The sequence below is a fragment of the Nilaparvata lugens genome, chromosome X (genome assembly GCF_014356525.2).
Source record: "Nilaparvata lugens isolate BPH chromosome X, ASM1435652v1, whole genome shotgun sequence".
NCBI lineage: Eukaryota > Metazoa > Arthropoda > Insecta > Hemiptera > Delphacidae > Nilaparvata > Nilaparvata lugens.
The window spans coordinates 27214524-27239251 of record NC_052518.1 but is presented as its reverse complement, the minus strand read 5'-3'; the positions used below and the strand labels follow the sequence as shown (position 1 = coordinate 27239251).

The 24728-nt window shown below is 34.0% G+C and overlaps 1 protein-coding gene across 3 annotated transcripts; it reads left to right on the top strand.

Annotated features, from left to right (window-relative positions):
• Nucleotides 1-1736: 1736 nt before the first annotated feature.
• On the top strand, nucleotides 1737-23600 carry LOC111047157 (E3 ubiquitin-protein ligase RNF113A). 3 transcript variants are annotated; one of them, XM_022332831.2, is made up of 7 exons: nucleotides 1737-2204; nucleotides 2766-2839; nucleotides 3638-3868; nucleotides 6136-6240; nucleotides 8071-8182; nucleotides 20065-20254; nucleotides 21288-23600. In XM_022332831.2, exons 1-7 carry the CDS (start codon nucleotides 2084-2086, stop codon nucleotides 21457-21459), a joined length of 1005 nt encoding a protein of 334 aa, XP_022188523.1. In that variant the 5' UTR covers nucleotides 1737-2083; the 3' UTR covers nucleotides 21460-23600. The 3 variants fall into 3 exon arrangements, 1 of the variants encoding a protein (XP_022188523.1); XR_005573313.1 differs by lacking the exon at nucleotides 21288-23600 and adding an exon at nucleotides 9509-9724 and having other exon boundaries at nucleotides 1743-2204; nucleotides 20065-20197; XR_005573312.1 differs by having other exon boundaries at nucleotides 1744-2204; nucleotides 20069-20254; nucleotides 21288-23294.
• The last annotated feature ends 1128 nt before the right edge of the window (nucleotides 23601-24728 follow it).

The window sequence follows — 24728 nt, the reverse complement described above, 5'->3', positions numbered from 1 at the left end:
TTTTGGTGCAGCAAACTGTCACTTTGCGCACTAGTTGCACAAATAACTATTTTTCATACTTACTCAATTGTAGCTGTTTTCCATGCATTAAATCAAGCCAGTAAACAGCTGTTTGCAGAATTAGAAAACATGTGATTTTCATTACAGTATACTATACTGTAAAGAGATCATATGTTCTCTTTACAATCAAGTATGTTAGGACTCTACTGAGTCCTAATAGCATCTGAGTAATTAATATACTAATTCAAATAATTGAAGAACTCATTTAAGGATTTTCAAGTTATAAGAACTCATCTGAAATCTTATAATTCAGGCCTTTATTATTTTATTTGAGCTGGAAGGGTCTGTCTGTTATGAACTAGGTGCTATGGGCTAGGTCATGTTTATAGAATGTAGTAGCTCGAACAGCAGCATGTAATGGTTTCTGTTTCTCAGGGATATTATTCTTTCTCAGATAAGTATGACAAAAAATATTGTACATAGCTTGTATGGTAACGTATTTACCGCACTCGTATGATAATTCTGCCCTAAACTACATTTCGGGCAGAAACAATCATACTTATGCAGTAAATTATTGTTACCAGACTTGTTACATAAAGTACTATTTTGCCCCACTTGGATGTAATGAGCTGGTTTTCATGTGTCATATGGAGGCCGAGAATGATTATTTTCTGACCAGGCCGGTAAAATTTTTACAGCCCTAGGGCTGTAAAACAACCTTGAAGTCAGCTGATTCTGATTTGATGTGAACGTGTTTACAAAATAGTTTATGAAACAGAATCAGTTTATGCTTCTAGAATTGAATAAAGTATTTTGCAATAAGATACTATCATTTTATTTGGATGAATGAAATACAAATAATATATTATAAACTATTCAAATTCGATTTTCAGAGTAGGATAGAACTTCTAACCTATACTTCCTAAGTCGATGACAACAAGCATTGTTTATGTTGACATTTAGATTGGCCAAATTTCAAGTGTGCTAAAACAGCTGATCAAAAAACTTTACATTATTTGTGTTTATTATTCAATAATTGAAACATTTATAATAATATCATCTTATTGTCATTTGAAAGATTAAAAAAGTATAAACTTAACCTCCCACATAATTGAACATAATCTTTCAGGTTATTTAGACAAATCAGAATAAAAAACAAGAATAATTGGACAATTTCCTGATATTCAGACCTTCCACTTTTGCTTCCGGAAGTGCTTAATGCACAATTATTTTCATTTAAGTGTTTCCAATCTATTTATATTGTGTCTCCTGTTTTAATTTATTTATATATATATATATTGTTTATTTTTCTGTGTGGCGAAAAATAGCTTTCACACCACAGGCAAAAATGTTTTCCGGCTCTCAATCTTTCGAGCCGGAAAAGTCTCATTTTCGGCCTTAGGTGCGAAATATACTATTGCACCCAGCAAATCATAGCGGAACGATGTACTCACGAGCGTTTGCCTCGGACGAGGCATGTGGCTATGGGCGCCCTGTCAGTATTTTGTCATGCTCAAAGGTGCCGTGCGGTCGCAAAGTAGAAGAAATTTTCCCTCTCTTCTCTGTGGCTTATCAGATTCGGATACACAAAGATGGAAGTTCCTCTACTTTGTGTCGGATAGCTTTTTGAATGTCGAGGCATGTGTGGAATGTTTACTGATGGACACATACCATTCGCGGAGGCGTGCGTCCTCATGAATGTATCCACAAATCTTTGCGCCCAGGCTTAAAATATAAACTTAACCTAAAAAATGATGAAACCTACAAGGTATGAAATGAAAGGTAAAAAGTAGGTTACTATACTATAGGGTTAGGTTTTGCTTTAAAATTGCAATATGCTGGTAATATTTGGAAAATATCATAATTGTTCAGTAGAAAGCTCACATCTATTGTTTGGCTGAAAATGTATGATTTTCGTTTTTTAAGGATGTGATATTTTACCTAACAACGGTAACACTCGAACACTGGAAGTTTTTCAACATGGCTACATTGTCTTTGTCTACCGCTGGGTGCATCTATTAGGATAATAGAAATTAGTGAAAAATCTCCATCTTTTATAATATTTTATTCAAATTCTATAGTTATGAGTGGTGAATCTCAGAAAATGGATTGCACTGACACCATCGTGAACAAACCTGATATTCTCTTCAAAAAGAGGAAATGCCATCAAGTCAATAGAAAAAGGAGACGCTCCAATGATGAAAGTAAGTGATGTTCTTTTCAATAATTTCGTTCACTTCAACGGTCTCATTGCAAGAAATTTAATAGGCTAACTGTTGATTTTTTCAAATATGATGAAATTTATCACACTGAAATTTATCTTCACGTGGCAGCATTCCGAGATTTTGTTTGTAATGAATTATTAATATTCATTCGGAATGCCTGGACTCCTAGTATTTTCAGTTTCAAATTTGGGAATGTTATCCTTTCTCAGAATAGCTTTTTGTTTCAGTAGGATGTTCACTGCAATTAGTTCTTAAACGAAATGGGAGTTTGGAAGCAATCACTCATCTCATGAGGATCTGGTGCCGGGTGCATCCAGTGCATGAACATGATATTCGCTTTCATTTCCAAGACTCAACGTATTAATCTCCCCTATAGTTATAATGGCAGTATTTGATAAACATTGGTGTTTTTATCCTTGTCTATCATTCAACAAAGCAGATAACGGTATCCTTTTCATCATTCCATATAATCATGGACATCAGATTGTGCAATTTTCTAGGTGAAAAAGATTGAAAAATTAACCTAATTTTTTGTTACAGGTAGTAGTGATGATGAGACAGTTGTTGTTGAGAGGAAGTTGAAAGAGTTGAAGAACAATCCTCTCATTCAAAAAGTAAGTTCTGCTTGATAAAATATCAAGTATCTTATATTTGCCATTTTATTCGATTACAATTCCTACTGCACTAACAGACTCCAACTTCCTGATTTATCAATATCAATATTTGCTTATATTGAATTTGACACGGTTATGATATTTTTGTTTGAAACCAGTTTTATATTTAACTGCATCGTTTTGATGGTTTACCTCTGTTGAAATCTAGCACATATTCATATTTCTCAACTAGTTAGCTGTATTGATATTATATTCCACGTCGAAACACTTCTTAGTAGCCTAACTAAATTGTAGTCTAGATACTGTGTTTCTACGTTATTATTTAAAAAACTCTTTACTTATTTTTTGATGAGAAATGAGGAATGCATTCCAATTCTAAGGAGGAGCTTCTTCAGCTCTAGCGTTAGCAAGCTGATGAAGCTCCTCCTTAGGAGTAAATGCATTCCTTATTTCTCATCAAAAAGTAAGTTTAAAAAAATATTTATGTGGAAATACAGTGTTCTAGACTACAACTTAGTAAGATAAAGACTCTTACTGAAAAAATAGAACAAAATGATTTGAAATTCGTAATTTGAAATTACTATTTTCCAATTTGGAGCATAATTGGTACCGTTTGTTGTATGAGTTCCTGTTTTTTTTCTTTAGTCTGTAAAAAGCACGTTTTTTGATAGTATACTTCCGCTCTATATTATCCTACATCTTCCAAATTATAGGTGTCAACAAATTACAGTTTTAATTGGCTACTATTTGTAATGTAGTTGAAAACAATAATGTGTATTCAATGAATTGTTTTTGCAGACTGTGAAGAGAGGCATGAAGAAAATAGTTGATGCGTCAGGGGATGGAGATGGAGATGGTGATGACGAGGATGATGATGATAACGACAAAGTGACCGTCTCTTATAAATCAAAGAAGAACGTGCAGCCTGAGGGGCCTAGCGATCAAGGTGCTACTGCCATTTTGGAAATAGAAACCGAAGTTGACCGAGATGCCCAAGCTATATTTGAAAATTCTCTCAAAATCAACAAGGTAAAATTAAGTTTGTATGTATATTTCACCACTTTCGATTTACAATAAAGAAAAAGTATCCAAATATCTTCCCTTGGCTGCTGTAATCAGGATATCTCTGGAAGCATCAGAAAGTGTCACGAGAACTTTTCCTGACATTATTTGCACAGTTGGTGGAAGGATTAGAAAAAAGGTATCAGTAAATCTCAGTTATCTTGGTACATCACTGGGCTATATTAATGAAAATCCCGACATGAAGACATTCAAGTCTTACCAAATATACCTAAGCGATGTACATTGCACAGACGTCTGCCTGATAGCATTCAACTATGACTGGAGAAATTGTAGGCTACACATTTATCACCCTACTGCTGTATTTACATGCCTACATTGCACCAGATATTGGATTGAAAATATTGGATATTAGAGCGTTCTCAATCATAACTGTGAACAGTTGAAAAGGTTTTGGTAAATTTACTTGACAGCCACATAAGACGGTTGTCTAACACCTGGATTAGGCTACCTCTGTTTATAAATACAGTTTTATGAATTTTCATGGGGTCTCTATTCTGAATTCAATCAGGTCTGTTCAATGATTCTTCAAGATTTTATTACAGTTGTTGAATGTATTAAATTATAACTATTATAATTATCATCTTTATTATAGTTGAAGCTGTAAAGTTATAACTATTATTTAAATAATGGCTGTCCCTGTCAATTTATGAATAACTATTCATATTTTTCAACTTTTCAAATTGTGATTGGAAGAAAGTTATGGTCAGATTGATTGTCAACTATCAAGACATGATTATACTGTTTGTTAGATCAATTCTCATTAAAGCATGGCATTGAAGTAGCAATAACCCGAGTAATGAGTTACTTATTATAGTTGAAGTGATAATATTCTTATCCATTGAAAGTAAAGCTTGAAGAAGAATTCCTCTCTTATGAATTATGAACAATTATTGTTGATTGTTAAAGATGTACCTGGAATTGCTTGTTAGCTATTACTGTATACGGTGATTGTTTTTTCGCATTGATGTCCGCATTTAAACAAGTTTTTCCTACAACCATGTTATAATGTATACATTGCAGCATCACAATCAATCCCATGACAGAGGCAATGGATTTTCCAAACTATATTATAATGAGAACTTTATGCAACGACTTGAACATTGTAACACGGTTTTGATGCTGGTGGCATCAACATTAAACACGGTTTCGGTTTATCAAGTTTTTACTAAATCAAGTATTCAGTTTGACAAATTTCAAACTGAATTTTCAATTCGTCAAGACCACAGTTTATCAAGTTTTCATTGCGTCAAGTTCTCATTCTGTCAAGTTTTCAATTCTTCAGGTTTTTAGTTTTTCGAGTTTTCAGTTTGACGAATTCTCATTTCGTCAAGTTTTCAGTTTGTCAAGTCACCAATTCGTCAAGTTATCAGTTTGTCTTGTTTTCAATATTTCAAGTTTACTGTTCACTCTTTCTGAGTAGCTTTCTACCTATTGCTACTTCTATCTTCTTACCATATAGGCTAGTTGTAGTTGGTTGATTTCCAGCCTTACAACAAATCAGCAATATGATACTTTGCTTGAGTGGTAGTAGATAAAATAGTGCATATAACAGTAGTTTTATATGGTCTTTAAAGCACTTGTAAGATGTTTAAGACAAGCGTCCGCTCGCTATGTTCGCTCACTTACATCTAACTCGTGCTTTACCTTATTATAAAACTGTTGTATAAACTACTATTGGTTTATGCATAAGAAGAAAAAACTTGGGAAGGCTTCAATTATGAATAATTCCAAATAGATTGTTTTTAGTCTTCATCAAGACTTGTATTACCTATTGAAATCTTATAATACGGTAGTGATTTTTTCAATACCTCATCGCTTTTAAGGCTGGACAGGACATGAATGATGAACATGTGTGTACACACATGTCTTTATACATTGTTGTGTCATCACAGGGAAAGGCTTTGATCAAAATTTTTTGAGGTTAGGTTTTTGTATCTTTGATTATTTGTTTATTTTTCTCTAGGTACGTTACTTATTTGAGGTTAAATTATTTTTGCATCATTATAATAATCAGTAATTTCCTGTGGTTTATTGTTATTGGTTATCTATTTTATGTTAGAAGCTGCTGTCAAACAGTTTTTTTTGTTCGAATCCTTTCTCTGATGAAAATACATGTGTGTGGGTGTGTGTGTGTGTATGCTTTTTATTTATTGTGAACCCCGTTTCTATTTGTAACCAATGAGTTATTGCTAAAACAATTGAAATTTTTACAGGAGCTAAAAGGTAAAGCTGACGATAAGATCTACCGTGGTATGGCAAACTACACGCAGTTCTATGAAAAGAGAGATACAGCTCAAGGAAACGCTTCCAGTGGCATGGTATTTATTTATAAATTTTGTCTCAATTAATTTATATCAATCTTCTAATACCATGCTCTTTACTTTATTTTTAGTCTTTGTTCTAGTGATAATACTCCATACTTATCTCTTATTATTACCCACGATCAATTCTGGGGCTCATCACTATTAGCAAAATAACATTGTTGGCTTTGTGTCTCAATAGTCAATCCTTGCAATGCATGATTCCGATCACAAATACAACTCAAATTTTGATAAAAATTACTTGAAAGCTAATATACCGGCCAGTTGCACGAAAATCTAATCAAATTTAGCCGCTGTAAAATGATGCCATCAAAATAAACTAATGCAACGAGAGTCTACGTATTCATACTCACCAATTTCTAGCAGACACATGACTGGCGATAATCGGCTGACATCGTTGAAGACTTTTCCACTTAACGACATCGACACGATTTCTGTAATGTTAGTACAAAACAGGACTTTGAATGTTTTCATTATATGCGTATAAACGACCATATTTGCTCTCCATAATCATTCTACTTGTAACTTGCTACTGGATTACAAATAGTACCATACTATCCCTACGTCCAACTGACAAAATCATGTTGAAAACCGTGAATGTCGGTCGACACTATGTTTTTTCAATGACACAAAATATGTCGGTCGACACCTTTGCTGAGTGTTCCATTTGACATAATGTTATTTCGACACCCACGACACCGTGGATTTAAGACTTCATCAGATTACAGTTTTATTATAAGTCATGTTAAGGTGGTAGAATTCGATAAACGTTTTGAATTTTCATGCAACTGATCCTATAATTATGTTTTTCAATTTGTAATAAGGTTTGTATCTGCTTAAGTGGATTTATCAAATGTTTTTTTACTTTCCTTGCCCAATTACCATAGGTAAGGAAAGTATTGCTTTCCAAAAAAAAATTATGGTACCCAAATTTCATACGTTTCTATACGTTTCAAGGTCCCCTGAGTCCAAAAACATGATTTTTGGGTGTTGGTCTGTGTGTGTGGGTGTGTGTGTGTGTGTGTGTGTCTGTGAACACGATAACTCCATTCCCAATTAACCGATTGACTTGAAATTTTAAACTTAAGGTCCTTATACCATGAGGATCCGACAATAAGAAATTCAATAAAATTCAATTCAAAATGGCGGAAAAAATGGCGGATAATGGCTAAAAAACCATGTTTTTCACGGTTTTCTCGAAAACGGTTCTAACGATTTTCTTCAAATTTATACCTTAGATAGCTATTTGTAAGCCCTATTAACTGACATGAGTCTTATTTCTTGGAAAATTGCAGGAGTTCCGTAATATTCCTGAGAAGAATGAATTTTGTTAAATTTCTATCACGATTTTCTCAAAAATGACTTGACCGATTTTTTTTCAAATTCATACCCTGTATAGTTATATATCAGCTCTATTAACTGGAATGAGTTTCCTCCGTGAGAAATTAATAGGGGGTCCACTCCATCCTTGAGAAATTTACTTTGTAACCTCCTTCTCGTGCGTGAGGTAGGTAGGTAGAGCAGTTTATTCAAAAGAACACATGTCGATATTTTGTAGAACAGCTGTTTTGACAACTTTTAAAAAATCCTCAAATTTCATAATTCAAACAAAGGAAAATGTACTCTGAACACATTCACAATAGTGTAATCTTAGTTTTAATTATTTAGCCGACAATCGGCATAATGTTATTCCCTAAATTATCCTCGTTAATGAGGCTTATAGATCAATGAGCAAGGAAAGTTGTGTGAGTGTACCACACCAGATTTTTTATGTGTTTTCAAAGGGTTTTATAACCTTGAACTTGTCTATTTCTAATTTTATTTCAGGTGCGCAAAGGTCCCATCAGAGCCCCAGCAAATTTGAGAGCCACAGTGAGATGGGATTATCAACAAGACATCTGCAAAGATTATAAAGAAACTGGATTCTGTGGATTTGGCGGTAAGATCTTTATGGTCTCATAAGTGAGTTAGTTTCAGGTTTGGGATCTCAATCATGTGTCTAATTTCCGATCTAGGAATAGAAATTTAATATCTCCCGGAAGATAAATCTAGTTTGATCTAGATTTTCTCCATTACTAGAAGTCTCTACCAATCTGCCAAACTGACAACGGACCTATAGTGAGATCCATTTACATTCGTAAGTCAGCATTTGATTAACATTGGTTTCCTATCGTTGTCTGTCATTTGACAAAGCAGATAGCCCCATCTTTTTCGAGCTCCACACCGTTGACAAATTTTTGCAGGCTATGTAGAAACATAATGAACTACCAACCAGAATATTTCATATTGATTATTTTATGAAAAATTTACCAGTATTAGTCATTTTTCTACTTATTCTTGATATTGAATCATGAATTCTTTGTTTTTTTTTATTTAAAAATTAGCATCTAGTCAGAGACTAATAAGCTATTTATTTCATCCTAATTTTACTAAATGGACTTTTTCAAACCTCATCCTCAATTCAGTTTGTCTAGTTTTTGACCATAATTAATTAGTCTAGTTTGTATCCTATAAAATAGTTTCATACAATCAAGTTAGTAGGCCAATAATAATTAGTTTGGTTTGAAGGGATGAACATTTCACTATCACTAACACCAGCTTCAAGCCATCAATTCACAACACAAATTTCACTTCACCAACTCATGCGGTTTTGTTCTTTTGAGCCTCCTGACCAGATTATCAACATCAAGCAGCTGGATTGCCTCTATATTGTCGTGCTGGTGGAGTCTCTCTTCATGCTTGGCCGCAAAGTGCTCAATAACTTTCGTGACTGTCTCCAATTGAAGGTCGCGATGAAGATCAGCATTTCTGATGTACCAAGGAGCGTCAACAATATTAAATATTTAAGAAATTTTCTTAGTACCTTATTTTGAAATCGTTGGATAATTTCTACTTTGGATGGTTTAGTACAGCCCCAAAGTTGAATGCCATAAGTCCATACTGGTTTCAGTAGCTGTTTATATAGTAGAATCTTGTTGTATATGGACAGCCTGGATCCTCTTCCCAGCAACCAATACATTTTTTTGAATTTAATTCCTAGTTCTTCCCTTTTCTTCTTGACGTGTGCTTTCCATTTGAGCTTGACATCCAGCGTCATACCCAAATATTTGGCAGTATTAGCATGTGGAATGACTTTCTCATTTATATATACTGGAATATATTGAATTATTTTATTAGTAAAATTCACATGTACAGACTTGGTATCATTTAGTTTAATTAGCCAATAATTTGTCCATGTGTTTACTTCATTAACTGCTCTTTGTAGCTTTTTTGTAGATTCCTCAATATCTTCTGCGACTGAGAGAATAGCAGTATCATCTGCAAATTTAGCTATAGTGACTCCTGCTGGCTTTGGAATGTCACTAGTGTACAGTGTATACAAAACTGGTCCTAGCAGACTTCCTTGGGGTACACCAGCTTTAATTTGCCTTAGTGTAGAATATTCATCATCCAGCTTCACTCTGAAATATCTCTCGTCCAGGTAAGACTTCAATAATTGGCTATATGCTGCGGGTAGGACTTGTTCTAATTTATGGCACAAGCCTTCATGCCAAACCTTGTCGAAAGCTTGGGCAATATCTAAGGAGACAGTAGAACATACTTTTTTCTCCTCAAGGCATCTTTCTATTACATCTGTTAGTCTGTGTACTTGATCAATTGTTGAATGTTTATTACGGAATCCAAACTGGTGAGAAGGTATAAGTTGTTTGTCCTGTAGAATTGGTTTTAATCTTGCCAACAGTAATCTTTCAAAAAGTTTTGATAGTACCGGTAAGAGTGATATTGGTCTATAAGAGGTTACTTCATTTAGTGACTTTCCGGGCTTAGGTAGCATTATAACTTCGGCTACTTTCCATAAACTTGGCACGTACTTTAAACGGAAAGCTGCATTGAAAATATGACTCAATTTCACAATTGTTTTTCTAGGAAGATGTTGAAGTATTTCTCCTGTTATGAGGTCATATCCGGGCGATTTCTTCTTTGCCATATTATTTATTTCTTTTTTAACTTCTCTTGGCGATGTTGGAGGGATATTATCCAAAAGTCTTGGCTGTATGATTACATTTATTCCATCATTGAGCACTCTATCATCATGAGGAGTAAATGTTTTCTCAAGATGGTTTAAGTATAAGTATAAGTATTGTTATCATTTTTAGACATTGCAAAAGCATTTGATACCGTTGATAGGACTATTCTAATTAAAAAACTTGAATTTTTAGGTATAAAGAATAACACTCTGCAATGGTTCAAAAGCTACCTTAAAAATAGATTACAATATGTCTGTATTAATGGAGAAGTGAGTAATAAAGAGAATGTTGATTATGGTGTGGTTCAGGGAAGTACTCTTGGGCCACTGCTTTTTCTGATATATATTAATAATCTATCAAAAGTGGAAGTGGATGGAGAATTGTACTTATTTGCTGATGACACAGCAGTTGTGTCTTCAGGAAGCACTTGGGAGGAGGCCTACGAGAAGGCCTCTATTGACTTAATGAAAATAAAAAATTGGTTTCACAATTGCCTAACGGTAAATGTGTCAAAGACAAAATATATGCCAATAATAACAAGGAACCAAGCTGATCCAGGTCCCTTAATATTAAAGATACATTCCTGTAATAATCCTAGGTCTGTTAGCTGTGGCTTTGGTGTGATCGAACGCGTTAACCACTACAAATACTTGGGAGTGGTACTAGATTCCAGGATGAGTTGGGAGCAACATGTTCAGTGTGTAAAGAACAGGCTTAGAAAATTATTGTATGCCTTCTCAGAGCTGAGCCATGTGTTAAGCTTGAATCAATGCAAAACCGTATATTTTGCCTATGTCCAGTCCATAGTACAATACGGAATCCTAGCTTGGGGTGGGGCCTCCACCTCAGTTATTGAGCATCTGGCGGTTACTCAAAGGGCAATTATAAAAACAATTCTAAAAAAAGATTACAGATATCCAACAATTCTTTTATTCACAGAGTTTCCAGTTCTAAATGTCAGACAGCTTTTTATTAAATCTTTGTTAATTCACATAAAAAAATACAAAACAGAGCTCTTAGGAGAAACTATCAATAATATCTATTCAACACGCTTCAGATCCAATTATAACTTTGAAATTCCCCAGCTGACACATGGCTCGGAACTGACAAATCCTGCTTACCTGGCGCACGTCCTTTATAGGAATGTGCCTGACGAGATTAAAGAAGCAGAGATATGCAGTTTGGCGGTGTACAGGAGGAGGGTGGACAGGTGGCTATACCATATTGGCTGGGAGATGTCCGAGCAGTTACTTCGATCCCGCTATGCACGATAATCAATCCAATCTAACCCAAATTTGATAAACCAACTTACACTTCCTTCATATTGTTATCTTTTTTTTCTAGTCTGGATTGTTAAGATATTGTATTTTTCCTTGTCCCACTCTCCCATTTACTTCAATCTTTTAACTTTTCATTCTATTAAATTTTGTTTTTCTTTTTGATTATCTGGGAATTCATCAGGGACCCACGCACTGCGGTTCATGCATCTCTTGAAATCTGTTGATACATATGAATAAATGAATAATCAATCAAATTTTATGTCAAATGATGTGAAATTATAATTAAATCCTTAGAATTATCTAGAATTTAGGTGCATGCTAAATATGTAGGAATTATTATTGTTTTAAACTGATGTGTGAAAGACTGTTACCGTACTGAACTCCCCCCTACACACAGACGGATAGTCTTGTAGGGGGTTTCCTTGCATATTTTATAATACGTTTGTGTTATGTAACACTTCTGTAATTATTTGGGAAATAAATAATTTTTGTTTGCGAACAAAACCACTTTTTCCTTACTGCTGTGAGCCCATGTTCCATCTTCTTTTCTTATTGGTGCCACTTGTTCCACTGGTCTCTTTATTTTCTTTGTCGCTCTCCATAGTGAGTAGTTGGTACTGGCCTCATTACTTAGTTCCTCCATGTAAGTGTTAATCTCTTGCTGTTTTATTTCATGTATTGCTCCTCTCAAGTTCTGTGTAATTCTATTCAGTTCTATTTTACTTCTTGGATCTCTTGTCGTTTGCCAGATTCTTCTAGTTCTTCTTTCTGCTATCAGCTCTCTTACTACTTGGGGGTAGCAATTACCTTTAATTTTACTCTGAAGTGGGGGAGTGTTTTCCCATGCAGATTGTTGAATGTTCGTTACAAACTCTTGTACTTCATTTTCCAGCTCTTCAGTCGTTTGTAGAGATGTGTCTAAATCAATTTTATTTTCTATCATATGCTTTAATGATTCTATGTCTGTATATTTATTTATTAGTTGTGGTGCTCCGGGTTTTTTCACAGCAGAGCTATGGATTGTAAGGACAATTGGTGAATGATCGGAGTTGAAATCAAATTCTTCCTCAACCTCTATAGTGTTGGGTGATATGTACTTTGTGATGAAGAAGTCTAACAGGTCTGGGATCTTAGCTCTATCTGTTGGCCAGTAAGTTGGCTTCCTTGTCGAATGTACTTCGCAGTTGTATTCATCAACGGCCAGTTGTAACTCCTTCCCTTTGGTTGTGGTTAGTCTCGAGCCCCATCTAGTATTCTTCGAGTTGAAGTCTCCACCGATGATGAATTTTCCCGTGAAATTTCTTGAAAAATCACTGTAATCTGGTTTCTTTAAGCTGAATCGAGGAGGGCAGTAGACAGCTGCGATCGTTATCATTCCACTCGTAAGTTTCACTTTTACAGAAATCGACTGGAACTCTTGCAATTCTATTTTCTTATACTCATGATGAATTAATTCTTCTTTAACCATCACCGCACTTCCTCCACGAGCACTGTTCTGGGGATGTACTGCATGATATGTACAATTTTTGTAACCTCTCATTTTTAAATATGATTGCTTTGTGAAATGTGTTTCTGAAATTAGGCAAACATCAATTTTTTGTTCAATTAGAATTGCCAATAGATCATCTTTTTGCTGTAATAGACCGTTGGCGTTCCATGTCATTATTCTAAATCTACCTTCCATATTTCTTGTAAGTGCTTTCTTTCACTGTAGTATTTTCTAGTTTTTCTAGTCTAGAAAGAATTGTTTTATTGAATTGCTCCTGCCTAACTAGCTTTTCAAGAATTAATTGGAGTTGAGAGGCTATATTCAATCCTAAATCTTCACCTAAGCTCTGGGATATAAGTTGGGTTTTCTCATTCATTTTGTTAACTGGGACTTGTTTCACTCTATCCGAATAAGACTGATTCTCAATAACTCGAGCATCTTTTAACACCCTTTGAGGCACAGTAGTTTTATTTCCCTCGTTGGTTTTTGGTTGTTTCTTCTTATTCCGAAGTGCTTGCAGTTCTTGTGCCACTAGACACCCTCTATAATTAGCTGGATGTTCCATTCCACAATTGTAGCACTTTGCTTTTTCTTCTTTTGGCTTTGTACAGCTGGTGGTAAGGTGGGGACCGGCACATTTCACACACCTGGGATCTTTCCTACAATATTTTTTAGTATGCCCCCAGGCTTGGCAATTTTTGCATTGGGGTAGGAATTTCGGCTTCTTAATTGGCACAACCTCAATTCTCATGCCCATGATTGCATGGATTTCATAAATTTTATTTATATTCTCTGAATTATCAAAAGTGAGCATAAAAATTGGAAGTGGTTCTTTAGTCTTCCACTGCAGTATGTTTACAACATCCAGAATTTTAAATCCTTTCTCTTGATGTTCTTCCTTTATATCACCTGGATCGCAAGTGCTATGCAATTTCTTAACAATTACTCTAATAGGTCTAGTTTGTTTGTTTTCAAACGAAGACCAATTCATATTTTCTTCGTTCAGCACTGCCGTAGCTAATCTGTAATTCTCCTCTGTGTTAACATTGAGTTTTAGACTATCATTATTCAGTAAAGTCACCTTGTAAGAATTTTTCTCCATTTTTCTATTTAGAATCTTATAAATAACTTGGTAATTTTGATTATTGTATAATATGATGGGTGGTGGTTTCAAAATTTTATTTGACTGTTGATTGTTGGTGGAAAACTGTTCATGTCCAGTGTCATCTTTCGATTTAATCTCTTTATTGGAAGAAGCATTTCGCTTATTTCTTGAATAGAGTGGTGATTTTTCTTGTGATGGAGGCGAAAGTGAAGTATTCAGCTTCCTCTTCTTAGATCTCCCATTTTTCACTCTCACCCACTCCGTCTCTTTGGCAAGTTCCTCCTCATCTATACAGTAACCAGTACTACATGATGCATTTTTAACATTCTCAGATTTTCCTTTTGGTTGATTTTTCTTAATTGTTGTTGATTGGTGTTGATCCGACTTACTACTCTCTACAACTTTCAAATTGTTGGAAGCTCCAGGGACCGAGTTGAAATTAGCGCTCTCTAACTGACACAGCTTGATTTGAAGTTCCTCCAGTTTTTTTCAAACATGTTGTTTTTACTTTCTGCTACTCGCATCCTATTGTCAGCTTCCTTCCATGCATTATACAGTATTTGCTCTGCCGGAGTTTTAAGCTGGTCTGGTTGAATGAATTTTTCTGGTGATGTATCTCCTTCATTCATGGTGATTGATAATGGTGGTGATGAATTGCAGCTATTATCTTCAACTTCTTCATATTCTGGAACTAAGAAAGTCGAAGGTTTAACTAGATTCCATTCCTTTCCATTCATTATTCTGATTAATATAATTATTACGACGGCTCAGCAGTTTTTTCTCGCCAGTTGGTTTTTCGCGAGGTGACCGACCGCGGCAGGTGACGCGAACGTACGGACGCGAGCGCGCACATGCGTACTACTTCCACTCACAGCCGGCTCCCTCCAGCGTAAGCAAACCTATTGTTCTATTGAATATAGTAAACGACACTAAACTACACTAAACGACACTACTATAACTATGTATACTATTGCTGAAATACTATTAAACACTCTCTACATGTTACCACTTCGGTGTCTAACCGCTAACTGATAATTCTTTGTGAATAATATATTTTATCATTAACAAGAATCAACAATTACTATCATAACAGAATTCCAGAATAACTTGAATCACAGCTATCTACTATTGAAGAGGGTGGAAAAAAATTGGAACTATGACGTCTCACCATTTCCACTGACATTTTAACTTGAATCTCTTTAAGTATAGTGTCTATTATGTGCAGAATACGGGCCGCTTCTTGAGCTCGGGATTTAGCTAAGTTCTATACTTTAACCGGCTTTAAACTCTGGAGTCGGAAATTTGGCTTTTCGAGCTTGGGCATTAACATTAGTTGTCGAGCACTCAACTAGACCCTGGAGTTTATAATCTCGCTTTCTGAGTAAAGGATTTACGAGTATAAGTCCACGACTTAAATTAGATTCTAGTCTCTTTCCGAGTCAAGGATTTTCCAAAAAACCTTCAAGTCCAGAACTTGAAACAGCGTGATTTTAAACCCTCGACGAGGGTATGATTTGAAATTAAGTTCTAGACTTAACTGAGAATACAAATCTTAGTTTTTTTTTTGAGTAGATGAATTGCCAAATAGCTGTCATGGAATACCTAGATTATTTCGATTAATCCATCTAAATTCAAAATTAATAATTTGCAATTTTATTTTGGAATAAAATTGCATCAAATTTATACGTAATAGTAAAAACTAACCTTATTTTGGACTGTGTCATAACCTAAATTTTCAAGAAAAATAACTCAAGGATTACCTTAGAATTTTATATTTCAATGTTTTTAATCAATGTCATTTGTAACATAGTAATAATAATAGTAATATAACAATAATAAATTATTATTATTACTCTAGTTTTTTTCGAAACAAATACGTTTCAGCTCGATAGGCCTTCTTATAGTTTTGCTCCAAAATCACTGTCGAGGACCAATGATCAATAATAGTGTTGTAAATGTGCCTTTGTAATTAATACTATTCATTTAGAAGTTTACATTCATGAACAAGATAAAAATAAAATACTACATCAATTTGGAAAGTTCATCATAAAATTAACTTGTTATCTTTTTATAAATTCGTTGCCAAAACAGTCACCTTGACAACCTGCTCACATGATATCCACGTAGGGCTAGCCTACATCACTATCCCCCCCCCTTAGGGTTATTGGTCTTCAATACCCAGATTTCCTTGATATTATTAAGGTGGTAGACGATTAATGTGTGCAACCATTGGTTTGGTTCTTCATTCAGTTTTATTATTCCTGTACAATTACCCTCTTCACAATGCAGTACGGGCCTTCCCTTGCTCTTTATAATTTTGAGCAAACATTTTTTTTTAATTGCCAAATTCAATTCTTGCAAAGTACAAACAATTTTGATTCCTCGGATTTCCAATGAAACTTGAACAATTATTGAATATAGCAGCATTTGATTCTCAACCTTGTGGGCTCCATCGCGTTAGTGGTAACGATGTCTCAAACCTCTAAATAGAACAATACTCTGCTCAGTCATAACTCAGGACAGACACACTTCCTCCCTGCCAGACAGCCATGCTTCTGCAGTTCCGGATAGCCGTGCTTCTTCCCTGCCAGACCTCCATGTCTGCAGTACCAAACAACCCACGTTTCCTCCCCGCCAGAAGCAATGCTTCTGCAGTTCCGGACAGCTATGCTTCCTCTCAGCTACATGCTGAGGACTGAGGAGTCCCATTCGAGCTAGTGACACCCTCACTTGCTCCTGATTTTCTCACTTATTCAAACTCTAATGCATGTCGTAACCACACACCCTATGTTTGACTTCCTTGAGGCACCAAACAATGTTGCTTCCGACGGTCTGTTGCTTCCAACTATTCATCTCTGATATTCTAGGTCGAGAGATAGAAATACCCTTCTTATCTTGGCATTGTCATTGAATAACTTTTAATATTTAAAACCATTTCACAATCAGTCAGATCATTCTCAATTCATCTATTTGATTGAAATCATTCTTCATCAATCAGACAAAGAAATTCAAATTCATAAAATCTTGTTTTAATATTCATGAAATTTTTAAATCAGTCAAACCAGGTTACAAGAACATTGACTGTTCTCCAATCTCCTGTATCTCTTGTAAGCCTCTCCACATGATCAGATTCCCCTGTGTATATCACTATAACTTGTGGCAACCTGTTAGCACACTGCCAATGCTATACATATATCTCAGAGCCAACCTAAAAGGCTCATCAAAGTTCAGAGCAACCCAATGGCCATGATTCTTCTAAAATTCATCCAGTATCTTTTCATTTTTCCTATCAACACTAACATAAACAATCTCAAAATTTTCTTTGATTTCCTGTTGCAAATTTTGCCCATATCAGATAAAGATTCTAGCATACCTTCTTTGAGCGAATTTACATACTCGTTGAGTGCTTCAATCACCATTTTTTATCTTGCTCGTATTTTCATGCATAACGTTTTTTTGTGTAACAAACTTTTAGCACAATTTTTCAAGTATTCAACCCTACTTCCGACACCAATGTTGTAATTGTGCTTTTGTAATTAATACTATTCATTTAATATTTTACATTCATAAACAAGATAAAAATAAAATACTACATGAATTTGGAACTTTCATCATAAAACTAACTTGTTATCTTTTTATAAATTCGTTGCCAATACAGTTACCTTGACAACCGTGCTCACATGATATCCACGTAGGGCTAGCCTACATCAATATCATAACGTAAAATGAAATGTTTATTTATTAATGTTTCAAAAGGTTGGGTTTTGCTTTTAAATGGCAATAATATGCTATTATTATTATTAGAATTTTTTTATAAAGTCTTATAATTAACACAGAGTACAAAACAAGGACGTCAACTACTGCTCTTGCACATTACGAGGCAATGCATTTCTATCACCACATTTTCATCATTGTCTCTCATTGCCAATGTTACAACAAAATATTATGAATTTCCCTAATGTTTACTGCGTCAAGTCCTGGACTCAAAGTAGGTCTAGAACTTGATAAATCCTGGAGTTTAGATGATAAATTCTTGACTTTAAGATCCGAGTGCTTATTTTAGTCCTGGACTCTGTAACTCCAGAACTTATAAAACCCGAGCTCGGAAACCGGCCCTAAAAGTGTTTTAATCTCTCCTTATGAGTAGATGAAATATGACTGAATAAGACGTAAAGTATCTATATTTAAAAAAAACTTGATGAAATTGTAGGGGTTATGGAAAGGAGACCAAGCTACCTGTTCACTGGCACTTATAGCTGATAGCGAGCACCAACCTATCTTATTACTTTGCTCCTTAGATCTGTTACTTGTATTTCTAAAATTGAATCTAAATCAGTGTTCAAGTACTTGTAGTTGTATTATTCCCAATGGTTCATTTGATGGAACCAAATTTTTTGCGTCCTTTTAAACTATTAGTTTGAACAAAATATCTATGTTATGTGTTAAGTCTTATCATGCACACTAAATATATGGTATTAGTTGGACTAAATTTGTACTTACCATCGATAGTAATGTGTGTGTTTATCCAATTACTGTAGGTAACTGCTGGTTTACAGCTAAAAGTGTCTTTAAGTAACCAGACTGGTCCACCTATATATTTCTCGGAGTGGAAAATTTATGATTCCTCAACAATAAGCCACGAACATATCGAAATTTAATAACAATAAGTGACTGCTGAAGGGTCACTAGAACTTCTACCTGTCCATTCATTGTTTTCGGCGGCCCCGTCATGTCTCCAAAACCCAATTGTAGAATTTTAATCACAGTTCTGTACTCCAATAATATTATTGATTAATTTTTTCAAATGCAGTATTCATTGCTGATTTTTACTTTCCTTGCCCTATTACCATAGGTAAGGAAAGTATTGCTTTCCGAAAAAAATTAAGGTACACCAATTTCTAAATTTCTATACGTTTCAAGGCACCCTGAGTCCAAAAACATGATTTTTGGGTGTTGGTCTGTGTGTGTGTGTGTGTGTGTGTGTGTGTGTGTGTGTGTGTGTGTGTGTGTGTGCGTGCGTCTGTGTACACAATATCTCATCTCCCAATGAACGGAATGACTTGAAATTCGGAACTTAAGGTCCTTATAATATAAGGATCCGACACGAACAATTTCGATCTAATGCAATTCAAGATGGCGGCTAAAATGGCGAAAATGTTGTCGAAAACAGGGTTTTTCGCGATTTTCTCGAAAACGGCTCCAACGATTTTGATCAAATTTATACCTAAAATAGTCATTGATAAGCTCTATCAACTGCCACAAGTCCCATACCTGTAAAAAATCCAGGAGCTCCGTCCCATCTATGCAAAGTTTGATTTTAGATTCCCAATTATCAGGCTTCAGATAAAATTAAACAAATTTTAAGTGGAAAAGATTGAGCATGAAAATCTCTACAATTAATGTTCAGTAAAATTCTCACCTAAAATTTAAAATAAGCTTGAAATTTGAGAAAATGTCATTATTCAATTGCAAAATGTTGGCAACTGTTGATTCTATTAAATCATTCACTATGAAGAGATAGCAGATCTCGTATGTATCCAGCGTTATTGTCTTGTCACCAGCAGGCTTAGAACTTTGAATAGTAGACTCTTTAGATGGGCGTGAACTCTAGCGTCAGGTGATCAATTTTCATAACGGCAAGGAAAGTTGTGTAAGTGCGCCACACCAGATTTTTGAATTTTGATTCTGTACAATTACTGAACAGGATAGGGTTGTAGAAATGCTTCTTTTTCGATAAACATAACTATGGAAAATTCCTTTGTTCTTCATTGATATTGATCGAAATGAAATACCGTATCTGTTTGGTGCTGCATATAAAAAAAATGTTAGTCAATTGAGACTAAAGTAATATAAAGATGAATATATTTTTCGATGATTTGAATACTCACTGTTCCTGCTTAATTGATGCCCTTGTTCCAGACAGCTGTAAATTCCTACACGATCGATCAGATTATAAATCCGGATGGCAGCTTGAAAGGGAAATGGCAGAGGGTACCTACGCTGGAGAAGATTCGGATGATCAGAAATATGAAATAGACTCAGATGATTCCAAACTTCCTTTCAAGTGTTTCATCTGCAGAGGATCTTTTGTTAACCCCGTAGTTACCAAGTACGTATTTTCATCAACCAATCACAATGAATGTCTAGCATTATACTAGATTTTTATTATGCCAACATTATACTAGATACTACTTTATTATCACACTATATTAGCATTTTTCAACTTTCCGGCAGTCGCGTTGTAAAAAATACAGCAGTTGATCATTTTTTCTAGTTTTAAACGCGTGTTTTCTTACTTTTAGAGGTATCATGCCTAAGGGCTTTAACTAACATGTAAACCAACCACAACACCTCTTACTGCATCGGAGGCAGAAGTAGAGAATTTTTTGAAAAGTAAAGCTTGCCATGCTGAGGATTTTCACTTGATACAACATTGCACACCCTCACGCAATTTGTTTTTGAAAGCAAGTGTGTTTGGATCAGTATATTTTAATACTACAAATAGTTTCTAATTGAGATTGATTAATGGTAATTCATATTAACAAATGCATTTATTGAGATTTATAAGTCATTTATATTGACAAATGCATTTATCGTTCTAAAGAATAAACTAATAATTAAAATTGCTGACTTGTAAAAAGTACAACATGCGATGTGTTATACCAACAGGATGATTCTAATTGGAAATAAGATTGTGTCACTTTTTGGGTTGTTTCAAGCGTTCGATAGATATTGTAAAAAATATGAATCGACTAAGCCTCAAGTCTCAGGGCCAAGCCACACGAGGCAGTTTTCAGTCGGCACAACAGGACAGAAAGCCCTCCAATTGGCTGGACAGGGAGCTCACTCGATACGCCAACCCGATCGGAGAGGGAGAGCTTCCTGTCCAGTCGTGCCTACTGAAAAAAGTGCCTTGTGTGGCTTGGCCACGCTATGCTCAACAATTACAAATAAACTTTTCATGCTGACGTTTTATAATTATTTAAAAATAAAATTTATCAATTTATTAATGAATATCAATTTATTTTTTTACTAGAAATTCTATTTATTCTAACTAGTTATTAGATGATAAAACTTACTCCATCTTGTCCATCCTACCGATATAAGTTACATCGATGGTAAAATTTCATTCTTTTTTTCAGGTGTGAACATTACTTTTGTGAAAAGTGTGCTCTCAGCAATTTCAAAAAAACTAGTCGTTGCTACAGCTGCAATGCACAAACGCATGGCATCTTCAACTCTGCTAAGGAACTTATAGGAAAACTATCTGGTAACAAAGCTTTTAAAGACGATGGTTCTGATTCATCATCTTAGTAGGCTATCTTCATATCTTTTTGTAACTAGAAATCAATCATTTCTTTGAATCACATCACAGCAAATACGGTAGAATAAAATTATTACTCATCTCGAGAATTAATTATAGCTGAAGCTCTCGCACGCAACTTTGGCTCACATATTCAAGATCTGTTTCAGAACATTGCCTATGCTGTTTCTGGAATGATTTTATATTTCAATTTTCAATTATTTTGGAAGATAATTATGTTAGTTGTGGCTACTACTTGGAAGCACCTTTTTTTGTTCAAATCATTATGACTCTTGTAAAACCATCTGTTTTTTATTGATAAATTAATTTTATTATCAAAATAATATTAGACAATACCTAGACAAATAGAATGAGTATTATTGATCTTCAATGGATTATACTATTCATTAACATTTGTTTGTCAGCTCAACCGCACAACAGAAGTTGATATTGATAGAAGTTGATCAACAGATAGTTCATATTTATTTATTGAATAAAGCAAGTAATAAAATAGTCGGAAAAACAGGCTATTCCCCAAAACTTGTTCTATTTCTGTTCTAAACTGAGAGTTTCACTTTGCATAACTAGTTGGTATTTCCAATGATTGTGTTGTTGTTGTTGCTTTTATTATTATATATCGATCCTCGGAGAACTTTGAACAAATTAGGAAAACCATTAAAATGATTCAAATATTGTGTTATTATGTACTATCAATGTAATATTTGATTTTGGTTATTCATTGAATGTTGGCAGAAGTTATTTGAACGAAGCCCCATATCAATTGAAGTTAATAATATTCTATTGTAATTTATAACGCTAATCCATGAAAATTGGATCCTAGTTCAGTTATAACACCACAACTTCTTTGCTATTAGACCTCACAACTAATAATTCCAATATAGGCCTATTTAAGTCATATTATTTACTTTATCACACAATGAGCAGTTCTTCTTTTACTACTATACTATTTCTGGATGTATTTTTGTAGTTCGAAATTGGTATGTCATATTTTGATAGATGTCAGTCACATCTTTCATTAAAAAATTTAAATTCTTTCAATGAATTCAGCTCTTTCGACTTACTCTTATCTTACTTTGAAGTTCTATCTTTATTGATGCCTCTTCTGATATCAGTTGCAAATTGATTGATATCACCTTATTCCATATACGGTAATTTTATATATATATATATATATATATATATATATATATATATATATATATATATATATATGAGGGAAGAAAATATTTTTTTATTGTACAATTTTGTTAAATTGGACTTGTTTAAAGTATTATCATTTCTTCGATTATAAGATTATTTTTTATGAAATAAGGTTATGTCAACATTAGCTTATTTATATCATCTAATTCCATCTATAAAAGCAGGATATTTGTTTCTATTTCACAATTTTTCACTTGAAACAAGTACAGTATTATTATCTCTTCAATTGAAAAATGATTTTCTATGAAGTCAGGTAATGTCAACATTAGTTAACCTCTATGGTGAAATCTGTTGGAAATGATTATGGTATTATTTCATGCTTTCCAATTCCAAGAATTGGAATCTGTAAATTGGATGTTAGTTTTGTTGAATACTACTTGTTTAAAGTATTTATATTTCTTTGAATAATCAGTTGATGTCTGTATATTAAATAATCCCATGTACTTTCTTCTATCTATAACTAAAAGGCTTTTTATTATCAATCGATAGGAGTATATACAGAATAAATAATTGGTTTTATGTTTTCCATATTTTTTAACAAATTATATCAGTTTAATAATAACACTGAGGGTGATGCCCACATAAGCTCTTAGGCTTGTGCGTGGGTAATGAGTGAGAGGGATGATCATGAGAGAGATGACGACTACTTTTTAGGTAGTCGGGACCGTCAGCTTATCGTTTCCTCCGAAAGACGGGAATTACAACAGTTTATTAAAGCATAGTTCATTTTTCCCCACAACAACTTTTATTTACTATCTGCTTATTGAACATCCGTTGGAAAATAATTTGTTCTTGATCTTACTATTTTGTAAAAATTCTACTCTATTAAAGTATAAAAAACCCTCCATTCACTTGTTATTGATAACACAAACATAAAGTTCCATTCATTACCGTTCGATTGAATCAATAAATTGATTCCATGTGGAATAATTTTGTATGTTTGCTTAATTCGAGAGTATGTTTTTTCATCACAGCCTTATCAATTATTAATATTCAAAATTGAATCAGAATAATTTTCCTTATTCCCTTCACACAAGTATTGGTTTTGTCATTCGACTTGATGAATTGTCTTTGATTGAATTACTCAAATACATTTTATACTGATACAAAAATCTTATAACTCTTGATTTGACAATAATTATTCCTTATCCTATTTCATTTATCTCAATTATTTCAATTAAATGATCATTAGTTAGGTATTGATTAATTAATAAATTGTTTGTTGTATATTATGTATTTTTTGTACAATAAAAGTCTATTCCTCAACTTTTTTTTATTTATTCACTTAATCTCATTTTCGTCAGACAGTTTAAATTCACATGAATTGAATGGGACGCTCCACACGGGCAATTATTCGAGTGCTGTCGGAAACGTTTCATTTGAATGCATGTGATTTATGGATAGATACAATTCACATAATAAATACATAGTGATTTATTGAATCACTATGAATACAATGGAACGTCACGTTGAAAGCCTTGATGGTTGTTAAATGAATGCAAATCACGTGATTACTCCCATCTGGCCGTTAGGATACGTTTAAAAATGAACATATTCTGGTTAGATATTTTTCCCTCAATTATGGAATTAGTTTTTAGATACCGTAATTTAATTCTCCCAATTTTTAATGCAGGGAACAACAAATTTGTCATTTTGCAAGGCAATATCTAGAAAGAACATTATTTTGTTGAAATCAAATTATAATGGTTTGTTTTTTGAATGCACTGTATTATTGAAAACAACAGCTGATTTCCCTGATGCTTATGAAGTAAGGAGTGAAGTTCTTGAAAACAATCATTGTAGTTGTAGATGAATTAGATTTAAGAAAAAAAATGCAAGCGAAAATTTAAATGAATATAGAATTTTGTCAATGTTTTCATACATCGAATAAAAATCTCCAATATTGGGAGAAAGAAAAAGAATTGACAGTATGATTGTCTCATCTTTCGTGAGAAAACCAAATTGTTGTTTCTGTGGACTCTCATTTTCCTTCTTTCACAAAATAGTGGTCATCTCACAAGCAAATTAAATTGAACTTTAATTTTTCATCAATAATTGG